The sequence below is a fragment of the Electrophorus electricus genome, chromosome 7 (genome assembly GCF_013358815.1).
Source record: "Electrophorus electricus isolate fEleEle1 chromosome 7, fEleEle1.pri, whole genome shotgun sequence".
In the NCBI taxonomy this organism is placed as follows: domain Eukaryota; kingdom Metazoa; phylum Chordata; class Actinopteri; order Gymnotiformes; family Gymnotidae; genus Electrophorus; species Electrophorus electricus.
The window spans coordinates 10,873,182-10,887,299 of NC_049541.1; the positions used below are offsets into that span (position 1 = coordinate 10,873,182).

At 47.2% G+C, this 14,118-nt stretch overlaps 1 protein-coding gene across 1 annotated transcript in view; it reads right to left on the minus strand.

The window, feature by feature from the left end:
* The window catches only part of trhde.2 (thyrotropin releasing hormone degrading enzyme, tandem duplicate 2), a 142,846-nt gene that overhangs the window by 65,997 nt on the left and 62,731 nt on the right, over positions 1-14,118 (minus strand). Inside the window, exon 6 of the mRNA XM_026997268.2 lies at positions 5,454-5,567. Coding sequence (XP_026853069.2) covers positions 5,454-5,567 — 114 coding nt within the window. The remainder of the gene's footprint in view (positions 1-5,453; positions 5,568-14,118) is intronic.

Genomic DNA, 14,118 nt, shown 5'->3' on the forward strand with positions numbered 1-14,118 from the left:
TCCACCCTTCTGAAATCCGATCATGGACCATGTGACGGCTTCGCGCCTCTGTCTGGCTGTCGGCTGGAGCGGCTGAGGCTATTTTAAGGGTTAGGAGAGCAATGAGCACACTGGGGATGAACCTCTGCTTTTTGAGCCCCACAGGCTCACCGTAGCATACAGCAGAAGCCACTGTAACGGACCTGGCCGCACCCACTCTGAGCGCTCACCGCGTGAGCAGCGGCAGGCAGACATGATCTGCTGTCGCACCGCATGGGCTGGGAGGTTTGCTCAGTGCACACATGATTGTCATTCTGACCGACACTGATAAGGACACGGTCACACAGTGGGCGTCATGCGAGCTGATGTGAATGTTGTCCATGGAGAACTGGACGAGCGAGCGAGACACACACACGCACACACACATACAGAGAGAGAGAGAGAGAGAGAGAGAGAGAGAGAGAGAGACACACACACACAGAGAGAGAGAGAGAGAGAGAGACAGAGACAGAGATACACACAGAGAGAGAGACAGAGAGATACACACACACAGAGGAGAGAGAGACACACAGAGAGAGACACACATACAGACACACACACACAGATACACACAGAGAGACACACACAGACACAGAGAGAGAAAGAGAGAGACACACCCACACACACACACAGAGAGAGAGAGAGAGAGAGAGAGAGAGAGAGAAAGAGAGAGAGAGAGCGAGAGAGAGAGAGATTGGAAGGATGTGTGTGATGGAGAGAAGGGGGTGATCAATATCCATCCAGAAATAGCAGAGCTGCTGTCACTCTACTAATTTGCTTTTGTTTTTAATGTGCAGAACAGATTAAAATAGGACAAAAGATCAGCGCCACGCTAAGATTAAGCCTAGTTATTTGTTAGCCTTGCTAACTAAACATATGATTAATAAGCATTTTCCATGGTAAAAATATACCTTTGTTGCCAACAGGGTTGCAGTTCAAGGTTTGCATGTTATTCCATAATTGAATAAAATGCTTGAAATCGTCAGGAGTCAAATGCAAGGACAAATGGATGTCATGTTGAGTGGCACGTTGAATAAACACTTCTAAACATATCCTCTATCCTGTAGAAACCCAGACACTCCAGGTCATAGGTAATGCCCAACAAATTGTTCTGATATGAAAGAAATAACAGATGTAAAGATCAAAATTGTTTCCTTGACCAAGTCTGTTACTTTCTGATATCAGAACACTCAAAGTACATGTTGAAAAATACATTGAGTATTTTTAATGACCACGGTATGTACATTTCTTAGGTGTTATGTTTCTTAGTCTCTTTTATAGCTGCCTCTTCTCATGCACGATTTTTCATCCACTTTTTGCTCTCTTCATCATCGGTCAGTTCTTGTTCACATGACAACTGCCGACCGTGTGTTAATTTGGTGACAGTCTATTCTGGACACTGCATGGACACAGACATGGTAGTGGAATGGAAACATGCGTTTGTGCGTTTGTGCGTGTTTGTTTTACACACAGCAGTGTGGCTGGAGCTCGTATGGCTTGAGACTGGCCTGCTACCCAAAAACAGGAGAAACTGACCATTGCTTAAGAGTTGTTAAAGAAGCACTCCTTAAGACACCGATAGGCTATAGCCAAACACCTACAACTGTACACTTATCTATAAGTCTCAACCACACAACACAACCTGACCTTTCACGCACATTTTTTTCTTTCCTTAATAATTTGTTATTCTCCTTGTACGTGTTTGCCTGGCAATGCTGACAGCACTTCCTGATGTTGGACTGTCCAATCTTGCATTGTGTGTCCTGTTTTCGCATTGTTCATGCCATCTGAAGCCCTTGTCTTGTCAGGGACATTTGCATGCCTCACCAGGAGCGGCTGCAAAGCCTCGTGTTATGCTGTACTGGCACAATAACAGTAAAGTTTCATTAAACAAGCTGTTTCTAATAAATAATCATTTGTAATAAAGTGGGTAACCTGCAATAATGCCACAGCAGTAAACCCACTTTTATTCACTATTCTATACGAGTAGCATTGTTGTCATGGTACCCCCCCCCCCACCAAACATCTGTGTGTGTGTGTGTGTGTGTGTGTGTGTTCGTCTGTATTGCCACGCCCTCTCGTGTTTCACACCTGATCCTTGTGTGTCATTGTCGCACGTGTATAAAAGTCTCTTGTCTTATCGTGGATGTTGTCGGTGTTTGAAAATACAGCCTACGTGCTACGTATTGTTGTAAGGTGTGTCAATAAATGTCTGTTTCAACGTGTCTCGTCCCCGCATCCTGCTTAAGCCTCCGAACGTCACAGAAACGCCGACCGATGAAGGATGCCTGGGAAAGGCAAAAAGAGGAAGGGAATGAAGGGAAGTCAACGCCCTCCTACAGCTCTTGCAGGGAAGCCCCCCGTGTTCTTGGGCCCCCTCCGGAGTCCCACAATAGGGGCGAGTGGTCCACGTGAGAGTGGTCCACGTGAGAGTGGTCCAGGTGAGAGTGGTCCAGGTGAGAGTGGTCCACGTGAGAGTGGTCCAGGTGAGAGTGGTCCAGGTGAGAGTGGTCCACGTGAGAGTGGTCCAGGTGAGTGAGGTCCAGGTGAGAGTGGTCCAGGTGAGAGTGGTCCACGTGAGAGTGGTCCAGGTGAGAGTGGTCCACGTGAGAGTGGTCCAGGTGAGAGTGGTCAAGGTGAGTGTGGTCCAGGTGAGAGTGGTCCAGTTGAGTGTGGTCCATGTGAGAGTGGTCCAGGTGAGAGTGGTCCAGGTGAGAGTGGTCCACGTGAGAGTGGTCCAGGTGAGAGTGGTCCATGTGAGAGTGGTCCAGGTGAGAGTGGTCCAGGTGAGAGTGGTCCACGTGAGAGTGGTCCAGGTGAGAGTGGTCCACGTGAGAGTGGTCCAGTTGAGTGTGGTCCATGTGAGAGTGGTCCAGGTGAGAGTGGTCCAGGTGAGAGTGGTCCACGTGAGAGTGGTCCAGTTGAGTGTGGTCCATGTGAGAGTGGTCCAGGTGAGAGTGGTCCAGGTGAGAGTGGTCCACGTGAGAGTGGTCCAGGTGAGAGTGGTCCAGGTGAGAGTGGTCCACGTGAGAGTGGTCCAGGTGAGTGAGGTCCAGGTGAGAGTGGTCCAGGTGAGAGTGGTCCACGTGAGAGTGGTCCAGGTGAGAGTGGTCAAGGTGAGTGTGGTCCAGGTGAGAGTGGTCCAGTTGAGAGTGGTCCAGGTGAGAGTGATCCAGGTGAGTGTGGTCCAGTTGAGTGTGGTCCATGTGAGAGTGGTCCAGGTGAGTGTGGTCCAGGTGAGTGTGGTCCACGTGAGAGTGGTCCAGGTGAGAGTGGTCCAGGTGAGTGTGGTCCAGGTGAGTGTGGTCCAGGTGAGAGTGGTCCGGGAGCAGAAGCGGCGAAGTTGTGCGGAACCACCTCTGGCTACCGGGACTGGTATAATGATTTCCAGTCTTCGGAGTCTGACTCCGTGGACTTCTACCATCCCGCAGAGAGACCTTTGCTCATCCTGGCTTCGCTCCATAGGTCCACAATGGGGGAAGAACCCACTGGACGATTTTGGAGGTGGCCCCGTGTATGGTCCAGGGTTGGACTCTGCTGAGTCCTGCAGAGGCCAGCCGGACTACAAGAACCGGCACTAGGAGGTGGACTCCGCTGGGTCCTACGACCCCTACCTGGAAGAGTATAAGGGCTACATGGAGTGTGGGGAGTATAGTGACGTCAGTCTGTGGTCGGACAGTGGGTCCGATTGTGAGGAGGACCCTGCAACGGAAGTGGAGGAGGTCCCTCATGGGGATCTTCCCTCTCAAAGCGACATTACAGGTTCCAAGAACGACGAACCCCGAACACCCAAGGCTCCGCCCAGGGCACGCCGCCCCGGAGCAAGCAAGCTGCCGCGGGTGACATAGAAGGAGGAGAACACTCCTCTCTCTAAGGCGAAGAGCCCCAGGACGCATGCGCCTACGCCTAAGCCTCGTAGAGGCAAAAAGGCAGCGGCACCGGTGCCTGCACCGGAAACGGACAATAGATCCGGTGCGCTTCCTGAGGCGCATACGCCAAAACCAGAACAGCCGCCACTGCTCAAGCCGGCATGGGACAATCCCCCGCAGGCCAGTCGGTCCCCGACCCATCCTGCACCTGGGGGGACTGGCTGGGGTTCCTTCCCCCTTTTCCGGACTATTAGCCAATCCTTCATGTGCCTGTCCCCATCACCGTGTCTGTCCCAATTACGTTGAATGTACCGATCACATCGTTCCCCATTGTGTCTGTGCCCGTCCCCGTTAGTGTGTGCGTCCCGGTGTCGGTCATCGTCCTGGTCCCTGTCCTACGCCCTGCTGTCCTGCTCACGCCGGCCCGTGGCGGGTTATCCGGCCCTCTTGCCTCGCCGTTTGCCATTGGTCTCAGAGCCGCAGCCTGAGAGGCTGGTGCGCCAGGAGTCGCACCGTTGGGTGGGTCTCTGTCACAGTACGGCCCCTCCCTCCCCTCAAACGTCTCCGTGTGTGTGTGTTCGTCTGTATTGCCACGCCCTCTCGTGTTTCACACCTGATCCTTGTTGTGTGTCATTGTTGCGAGTGTATAAAAGTCTCTTGTCTTATCGTGGATGTTGTTGGTGTTTGAAAATATAGCCTACATGCTACGTATTGTTGTAAGGTGTGTCAATAAATGTCTGTTTCAACGTGTCTCGTCCCCGCATCCTGCTTAAGCCTCCGAACGTCACGATTGTTTTACACCTTCTTACGCTCATATGGTTTGTTTACTCCTGTAAACATGCTGTGGAAAACAAATTAATATGCTTTGTGCATTTTTAATTTTTGCTTGCTGACTGTAACTAGAGGTGCCTGATTACTATGAAGACCAAACAATGTCTTTGACCAGGAGGTAGCGTGTGTGAGAACAGAGATGTCCATGTGTGAAGAAAGTGAGTTTGTGTCTGCACATAAGGATGTGGAATGTGACAAGGCCAAAGCAGAGAAAAATACAGACCACATAAAATAAAATGACCACTCACTAACAATACTGTCCTGAAAATATGAGATACACTCGTAATGTGCCAAGTCCAAAATTAAATTTAATGGGCCTAACAACAAATGACTGCGGAGAGCAATTTCTCGTCACTGTTCGCTGCTCAGTGAACTGTTATTGAGGAAAGCTGAGAATTCACTATAAAATATATAAAGACAAAATCATAAAACGATTTAAATGTTTGGTACAAAATTGATACTAACATGCCTGGGAGATAAAAATTTTTGCAATGATTTGCTTTTGAGACCATCAGAAGCTGAACAATATACAATATTTTGAGTGTAGACCATTTTAATTGCACAGGAGTGTGTATTTTTACACACATGCTCAAAGATAAACAGTAATTTTGGTACTGTACTTACTGTACCGTTACAGATAGAACCGTATATTACACTTTTTCAGTCATATCATGAAGTATGATGTCATCATTTCCAAACAAATAAACAGACAGAGGAAGTTTACCAGAAGCTCACCATGTTCCACTTTGGAAAGAGGAAGTCAGTGCCAACATACTCGAAGAAATGGGCAAATCCCTCTTTGAGCCAAACGTCTTCCCACCAGACAGGGGTGACCAGATCTCCAAACCACTGCAACACACAGAAGAACTGTTAACGTCAAGCCCCCAGATCAGTGCAGCTCTTGAAAATACCCCACATGATGTAATGAATGAGCAAATCAAATTTTTTGGGCTTCTGAAGTTCCTGTAGGCATTGATTTTTTTTTCATATTGCACACAACAGATTGTGAGTGGAGCCAGTATGCCAGGTATTTATCTTTACGCTGATTGGGGTCTTTAAATTGTACCTTTAAAAAACATGCTGCGAGAGTATTGATGAGATTATCCCTCGTGTCTTATTGCTTAAATACACAATTATTCATGGCTCTTTGAAGGTGCAGAGCATTATGAAAATGCCAGTCTGCTGTGATATTCCATATATACAATAATGTGATATGATGTTCTTATAGGCTGTAAAGTTCTGCTGGCATACAAAAGTGAAAAAGAAAATTGCGAGTGTTGTTCCAGCCAAGACAAGAACATGTTTTTGGGCCCAATTTTCCCCTTTAATACAGGATGCAACGATATGGTATGGTTTGCTTTTATTTTTGCTTCCTGAGCATTGACTAGGCACCTAAAGCTCTGCCGCATTTGATCCAAAATTGCCTGGGCTCTGTGAAACGGTCCCTTTCATGTAGCCAAAACAGCTACGTCCTTCAAATCCAAAAGCCCAGACAAGTCTCGTCTGACAAATCACCCCACGAACAGTTCCAGGAGAAAGCTAGCAAAACAAAAGGCAGCGCCACAGACGAGTTGCACTCAGCTGCGGCTTTCTGAACCATGATTAATAGTGGCCCCAAACGGTCAATAACCCCGGTGGCACTCGCAGAGCTAATTTCTCCATTTTATGCTATTTTACAACTGGGCACTTCTCCAAGCCAAGCATGGCAGGACCCGGGCGGGGAGAGTCATCTCTGTCCAGCACTGCTCCATCTGGAAGCTCCACGTGTCCAAATGACCCTCGTTCTGTAATGTGCAGCTGACAGTGAGCGCGTTGGATGGCTGGCATGCGCGGACATGGGAGCGTTCACCATGCCGCACAGGGCCCCGTGCAGGTGCGCTTTCATTTTGACAGGGAGACACACTGGTGCATTGCCAAGCATGTTAAGGTGGAGCTCTCCATTCCAGTTTTGGAAAAACATGAGCCCCCTGAGCCCTCTTACCGCAAGCGAGAGTGTGCACACGTGAAGCCCCCCCCATTACTCTTTGGTGAGAGTCAGGGTTCCTTTTTCCAGAGAAAACATGGTATAGCTACTGGCACAGCAAAATCTCCACGTACAGTAGACTCATTTGATCTGTGCTATGTGTGTGTGCATGTGTGTGTGTATGTGTGTGTGTGTGTGTGTGTGTGTATGTGTGTGTGTGTTTGTGTGTGTTTATGTGTGTGTATGTGTGTGTGTGTGTTTGTGTGTGTGTGTGTATGTGTGTGTGCGTGTGTGTGTGTGTGTGTGTGAGTGTGTGTGTGTGTGTGTGTGTGTGTGTGCACGTGTGTGTGTGTATGTGTGGGCGTGCGTGTGTGCGTGTGTGTATGTGTGTGCGTGTGAGCGCGTGTGTGTGTGTATGTGTGTGCGTGCGTGTGTGTATGTGTGTGTGTGTGTGTGTATGTGTGTGCGTGTGCTTGTGTGTATGTGTGTGTGTGTGTGTGTGTGTATGTGTATGTGTGTGTGTGTGTGTGAGTGTTTGTGTGAGTGTGTGTGTGTGTGTGTGTGTGTGTGTGTGTGTGTGTGTGTGTGTGTGTGTGTGAGTTTGTGTGTGTGTGTGTGTGTGTGTGTGTGTGTGTGTGTGTGTGTGTGTGTGTGTGTGTGTGAGTGTGTGTGCGGGTGTCTTTGGGTCTGGAATCCTAATCTGTGGCTCCTACATTGACAGGCCCTAAGCTTCCTTACAATTGTACCTTTTTTCCTCCCTTATTTGTTTGATGCTTGACACTAAACTCTCGGCAGTTATTCATTCACTATGTTGAATAAGGCAGGACTGCATGAACCAGCGTGGGGGTGCATGAAAACATTTATTTAATGCCAGATGTAAAAGGTATGGGCTGGGTAATTGATCCATCATTAAGTCATCAAAGAAGATGGAATACTTGCACTCATACCCGCCTGACGAAATTGTGTCAAAATCAGGCTGAATCCATGTAGTCTAATGAGGTGGGGTCAAGCAATTTCAGAAAATAAAACCGGTTTACGGGTGCATTCACACCAAGGTCATTTGAAAGTGTGTTTGTGAATACTGGTCTTTTTCACTCCCAGAGTTCAGTGCGCTGGGCTGGTGTGAAAGCAGCATTCAAACCGATGGGCATTCCGGAGAGGCTCACTGTGCTTTCAGTTCTTCTTCAGCACAATCCTGTCCTGGCATCGTCAGCGAAGCTGCCCGTCCTTCACGACGGAAACATGCCCCCTCTTTAACTTCCCTGTAGAGGATATGTAGCTTTGCTCACTAAAATAGTTTTTCTCTAAGTGGACCAAAGATTTTTCCCACCATATTTTTGTTGGACACATTGTGTAACTATTATATATCCTGCCAAAAAAAAAAAGACATTGTCTAAAATTGTTAAATAAATGTTCTGTGGACAGAATGGTTGTGATATTGCGGTATTTTTCTGTGAAGGCCTTGGGAAGACTGAAGTTCTTAACATGAAAAGTGCTTCCTATTATAGTGCACAGCATATTCCAGGTTTGCTCCATATGCATAACAATTACAACACACATGTGAGCTGTTCCTGGGCTCTTTACACGTCAGTGTCTCTGATGGGTTGAGAGCTGTCATCCAATATGTCTAGACAGCAGAAATTCAGTGGCAGAACATTAAAGGATGGCTGAGAACAGACTGACTACTGTCTATCTATATATGTGTATATACAGTACCAGTTTGGACACACCTGACTGATGTGTGTGTGTGTGTGTGTGTGTGTGTGTGCGCGCGTGTGTGTGTGTGTGTGTAGATATATATCCACACACACACACCCACACACACACACAAACACAAACACGCACAAGCATGCCCTGCCAGTCATCAGATACCCAGCAGGCACAATAAGCCATCCAAGAGAAGAGTTGTTGATGTCAAGACCAGAAAACTCCTCCCAGTCGGGCACTCCACATGAGATCCAAGATAGAAAGGCTGCACGCCAGTGGGAAGGGGGCGAGGGGGGGGGGGGGATCCACTGTCCAGGGAGAGACACCAAACATCAAGCAATGGCAGCCCAGGACGAGCTGATAAAGGAATGACAGCTTGGGATGCCATGGAAGCAGGGGAGGTGCCTTGGTGGGATAAGCCCCTCGATGAACTGTACCACTGACAGATAGTAGAGGTGGTGGACATAAGCCTATCAACCAAACCTCATCAGTGGCTGGAAAAGACACACTAATCATGGCAGCAAAAGATCAAGCACTAAGTGTTAGGTCAGTCGAGGTAGGGGTGTGTCACATCAGACAAGACCTGAGATGAAGAGTGTGCAAAGGAGCCTCTGACACAATCCAGCACCTGAGCTCTTGTGGGAGCTCCAGATCCAGACAAATAAACCAGTCACTGTGAGAGTAGATAAGATGCCAAAAACAGCAGTGGTAATAAATGTGGCAGTCCCAAGAGATGGAAACATCCAAATGAAGGAATATAGAGGTCTTAAGGTTATGGAAAGGAAAGGAGAAATTAACCTTCTTTCAGGTTAAAGAAAGGTTAAAGTTTGCACCAAGGTTGTTAGAGTAGCAATAGGGGAAATTGGAGCTGTTACCCCTAAGAATTATAAGAGGATGCAACCGATCCCAGAAGTGACATCATCAGTTTCAGTCCAGAAAAGTGCAGTCCTAGGAACCAGCAAAGCCTCTTGACTTTTGATTTGTTTTTTATTTATTTATTTGAGGAGTACCCTCTCCATTTCCAACCACAACTTTTTAATTAAATCCAACTGGATACTGTAATGGCCATTGGAAAACAGCTTTTTTGTTTTGTTTTGTTTTTGGGTTTTTTTGTTGTTGTTGTTGTTGTGTGTTTCTGCAGCCATTTCCCTGTTGGTTTTTAATGCACATTTACAGCCCTTGTTCTGTTTAACAATCATCAATGGCAAATTGTCAGCCTCCAACAGAGGCAGCCAGGTTTTGGGCTGCAATTAACTTGTGCTTGGTGGAATTCATTATGGCATTGATTCTGACAAGAGTCCCTGCACCACTAGCAGCAAAGATATTTAGATATCTGATGACTGAGATTCCACTAAACGGTGCAGGCATAAAGCTCCACCTGGATCCTTCTGTGCCGTGCTCACCATCTTCAATGCCTGGCGGGGGGCCAGGATGCTCATGCGTTCTCCTCGGACTAATCCACAACTGTTCCAGACTTCTGAAATATTTGGAATACTGCTGACTGTGCTTATTGGTATTTCCAATTGTTTATGTATTTTTTATATCCATTTTACATGTCTTTTTACAGCTTTTTAAGAATAACTAATGATTAGAATTAAGGCATGGAGTTTCCATTTTGAACCATTATGTGTATTGAAATTTCCTGAAGGTTGAGTTAACTGTATATACATAAATAAATGAATAAATAATACATTTATTCATTATAAATTATTAATTATGTGTGTGAATATCAGTGTAGGATGAGAGTGTTTACACACAGTAATATATATATATATATATATATATATATATATATATATATATATATATAGCCAATTCACTCTCCCATCCAAATCATTGAATTCTGGTGTTCCAATCACTTCCATGGCACTGGTGTATAAAACCAAGGACCTAGACATGCAGACTGCTTCTACAAACATTTGTGAAAGAATGGGTCATTCTCAGGAGCTCAGTGAATTCCAGCCTGATACCATGAAAGGATGTCACCTGTGCAGCCGTGAAATGTCCTTGCTACTAAATATTCCACAGTTAACTGTCAGGGGTACTATAACAAAGTGGAAGCGATTGGGAAGGACAGCAACTCAGCCATGATGTGATAGGCCACGTAAAATGACAGGGTCAGCGGATGCGGAGACGCATAGTTCTCAGAGGTCGCCAACTTTCTGCAGAGTCAATAGCTACAGACCTCCAAACTTCATATGGCCTTCTGATTAGCTCAATAACTGCGCGCAGAGAGCTTCGTGGAATGGGTTTCCATGGCCGGGCAGCTGCAACCAAGACTTACACTTACATCAGTACATCAGTGCATCAGTGCAATGTAAAGCGTCGGATGCAGTGGTGTAAAGCACACTGCTACTGGACTCTAGAGCAGTGGAGACGTGCTCTCTGGAGTGATGAATCACACTTCTCCGTCTGGCAATCTGATGGATGAGTCTGGGTTTGCTGGTTGCCAGGAGAACGGTACTTGTCTGACTGCATTGTCCCAAGTGTAAAGTTTGGTGGAGGCGGGATTATGGTGTTGCGTTGTTTTTCAGGAGTTTGGCTCAGCCCCTTAGTTCCAGTGAAAGGAATTGTTAATGCTTCAGCATACCAAGAGATTTTGGACAATTTCATGCTCCCAATTTTGTGGGAACAGTTTGGATACGGCCCCTTCCTGTTCCAACATAACTGCGCACCAGTGCAGAAAGCAAGGTCCATAAAGACATGGATGAGCGAGTTTGGTGTAGAAGAACTTGACTGGCCTGCTCAGAGTCCTGACCTCAACCCGACAGAACACCTTTGGGATGAATTAGTGCGGAGACTGCGAGCCAGGCCTTCTCGTCCAACATCAGTGTCTGACCTCACAAATGTGTTTCTGGAAGAATGGTCAAAGATTCCCATAAACTCACTCCTAAACCTTGTGAAATGTCTTCCCAGAAGAGTTGAAGCTGTTTCAGCTGCAAAGGTTGGGCTGACATCACATTAAACCCTATGCGTGCAAAGGCAGATGAGCGAATACTTTTGGCAATATAGTGCGTGTATATATGTCTGTTTTGTAACCATTCCCTTTGTTAAACAATTAATCCTTGATGGCTTGGGAAGATTTGGCATTATAGTGAACACACACATCCCGTGTGAGATGTGAGATGTGAGAAGTGAGATATGAGAAGTGAGAAGTGAGATGTGAGAAATGAGATGTGAGAAGTGAGATGTGAGATGTGAGATGTGAGAAGTGAGATGTGAGAAGTGAGATGTGAGAAGTGAGAAGTGAGATGTGAGAAATGAGAAGTGAGATGTGAGATGTGAGAAGTGAGATATGAGATGTGAGATGTGAGAAGTGAGATGTGAGAAGTGAGATGTGTCTGGCTCTCTGACAGTTTGTATTTTGGCTCTTTTGGCTCAGTGATTCCTCTTACCTGTCTGGACTGTTAATGATATAGAGAAACTAAGAGATGTCACCCAATTACAGGTTTTAAACACAGTCTGCCAGCTTGGATAATGACAGATCTGCCTCCTCAGGATGAGAAACAGTACACAATACAGCACTCAATATTCCTACATACAAAAGCCATTTTCTTTGCTCCGAGGAAAGGCTGTTGTTACAGAAATCCTTTTAAAACATGTGCCATACATCTATGACACAAACCTCCCCAAAGTCCCCAAAACAGGTCATGCCTTCTCTGTACAATCTGTATCAGACTTGGCAGACACAAACGCCAAAAGCGCTAAACTTTCATTCCCAAACAACTGTGCGAGATTTCGAGACCTGCCATTAGCTCCGTAATTCCACAGCAAAATGCTTCAGCATTACCTCTAAAAAAGAAGTAAAAGACCTTGGTTCTGTTTCCATATCTCATCAGATATAATGCACACTGTCATCATCGGTGAGGACCGTGTTAAGATGAGACAAACAAAGCCCCGCTGGAATGAGTCGCGCTGAAATGCATTCGGTTATTCATCCTTTCCCAGCCCAGGAAATTACATTCTTTTTGTTGTTGCTGTTGGTGTTGTTACCATTAACAGAAATGTGTCGAGTGGACCTGAAAAATAACTCGAAAGAATCTGCCTTCATGTTCAGTGCAGAAGGAGTCAGGCGTCCTTCCACGTCGAGGCTTTCCCTTCGGCGTGCGCACCGCTCTCTGAAGTCGACACGATCCTCTGTATACACCCTAACAGGCTTATTTTAGCGCTCACAGGGCCAAACGTAGAAGGTCGAGTCCCTCCCTCACCCGGTCCCTTTCATCAAAGGTCCACGAATGAGACGAGCGTGACACATTAACCACGTCACTCGCCGACGGGCCAAATCCCAGTGGCGAGCTGTTCTGTTATTACGCTGCTGTAAGAGGGTAGGAGCCTCTTCCTTTGGGGGCGGCTGGATAAACTCTCGCTCTCCGTCCCGTGGTAAAGGGCGAGGACTGACGCCGTCGCCACCCGGCAATCTTTCCCGCACAGCCGGCCGCGGTGACGAGGCGCAAACGTGATTTCCAGCACGATTCACCACCTCCTTGCAATACTGGAGGCCTTTTAAGCATCGGGCGCCAGCCAGAGACTGATGCATTCTCAATAGATGAGCCAATCAATATGTCAGGAGAAGTAAGATACACCACCCTCCTCCCCCCGAAGCCTCCCAGCCAGTGACCACGCAGAGAGTGTCACTTTCCCTCGCTCCAGGAGGGTGACAATTAGAGGCGTGACATTCAGATGCAGCGTGAAAGATGGCTGGTGTACGCAGGAGGTTGAAAGCCTGGGTCTAGACTGCCTGTGAGTTAGGGACCAGAGTTTGGTTAGGAAAATAGTGAAGAATTAAAAACAAACAGGCTGATCCTCTGGAGAGGGGAGATAGAAGAGAGAGCTGTAGCCTGAGGTTGTGTTTTATATAGGCATGGTTGCCACTATCAGTCTCTGACAGAGACATATGCAAACACACGCGCACACACACACATGCAAACATGAACACACGAACACACACACACACACACACACACACACACACACACACAAACTCAAACATGAACACATGAACAGACACACACACGCACACACACACACAATCCCCCTTACAGACTCACAAACATATGTCCACACACTCTACCTCCAACAATATCTCTCTCTCTCTCTCTCCCTCTCTCTCTCTCTCTCTCTCTCTCTCTCTCTCTCTCTCTCATATATATATATATGTCCTGCATCTCTTTCTCTCTCTAATTGGTCTAATTGACCAGCTAGCCTGTGCAGATCATAATTGCCATTATGATCTTATTTGGAGGGCCGCACTGATCCATGAACAGGGCTGTGCGTCCTTTTTGAAAAATGTACCTGTAATCCGAAGCCAGTGGCAGTCACCGGCATCTAAAGGGCCTGAGTTAGAAGTTCTCTGGAGCCCCTCCCCAGATGCCAGGAACACTGGCATTTCCACACGCCGCCCTCCGCAGCTGCTACGATTCTGCGCCGTGCTCCGTGGCCCCCACCCGGCCACCACGCTGGAAAGTTCCATTACGTCATCCTCATTTTTTATTACCTTTGTCTGCAGCTGGGGCAAGGACACAGCAGAACCTTCTCGCGATTACTGCTGCGGTGTGTCCAGAACTTTCATCAGGGCTGTGGCCCGAGTCCAAATCCAAGCGAAATGAGCCACTACACACTCACCCTGCTCCCTCCCGCTCAACAGGCCTGTGCAGGTCTTTAAACGTAACAGCGCTCTACGGCCTGGGTGCTGTTTACACTGCAGTAGCTGCACGTTTATGGCACCTGGAG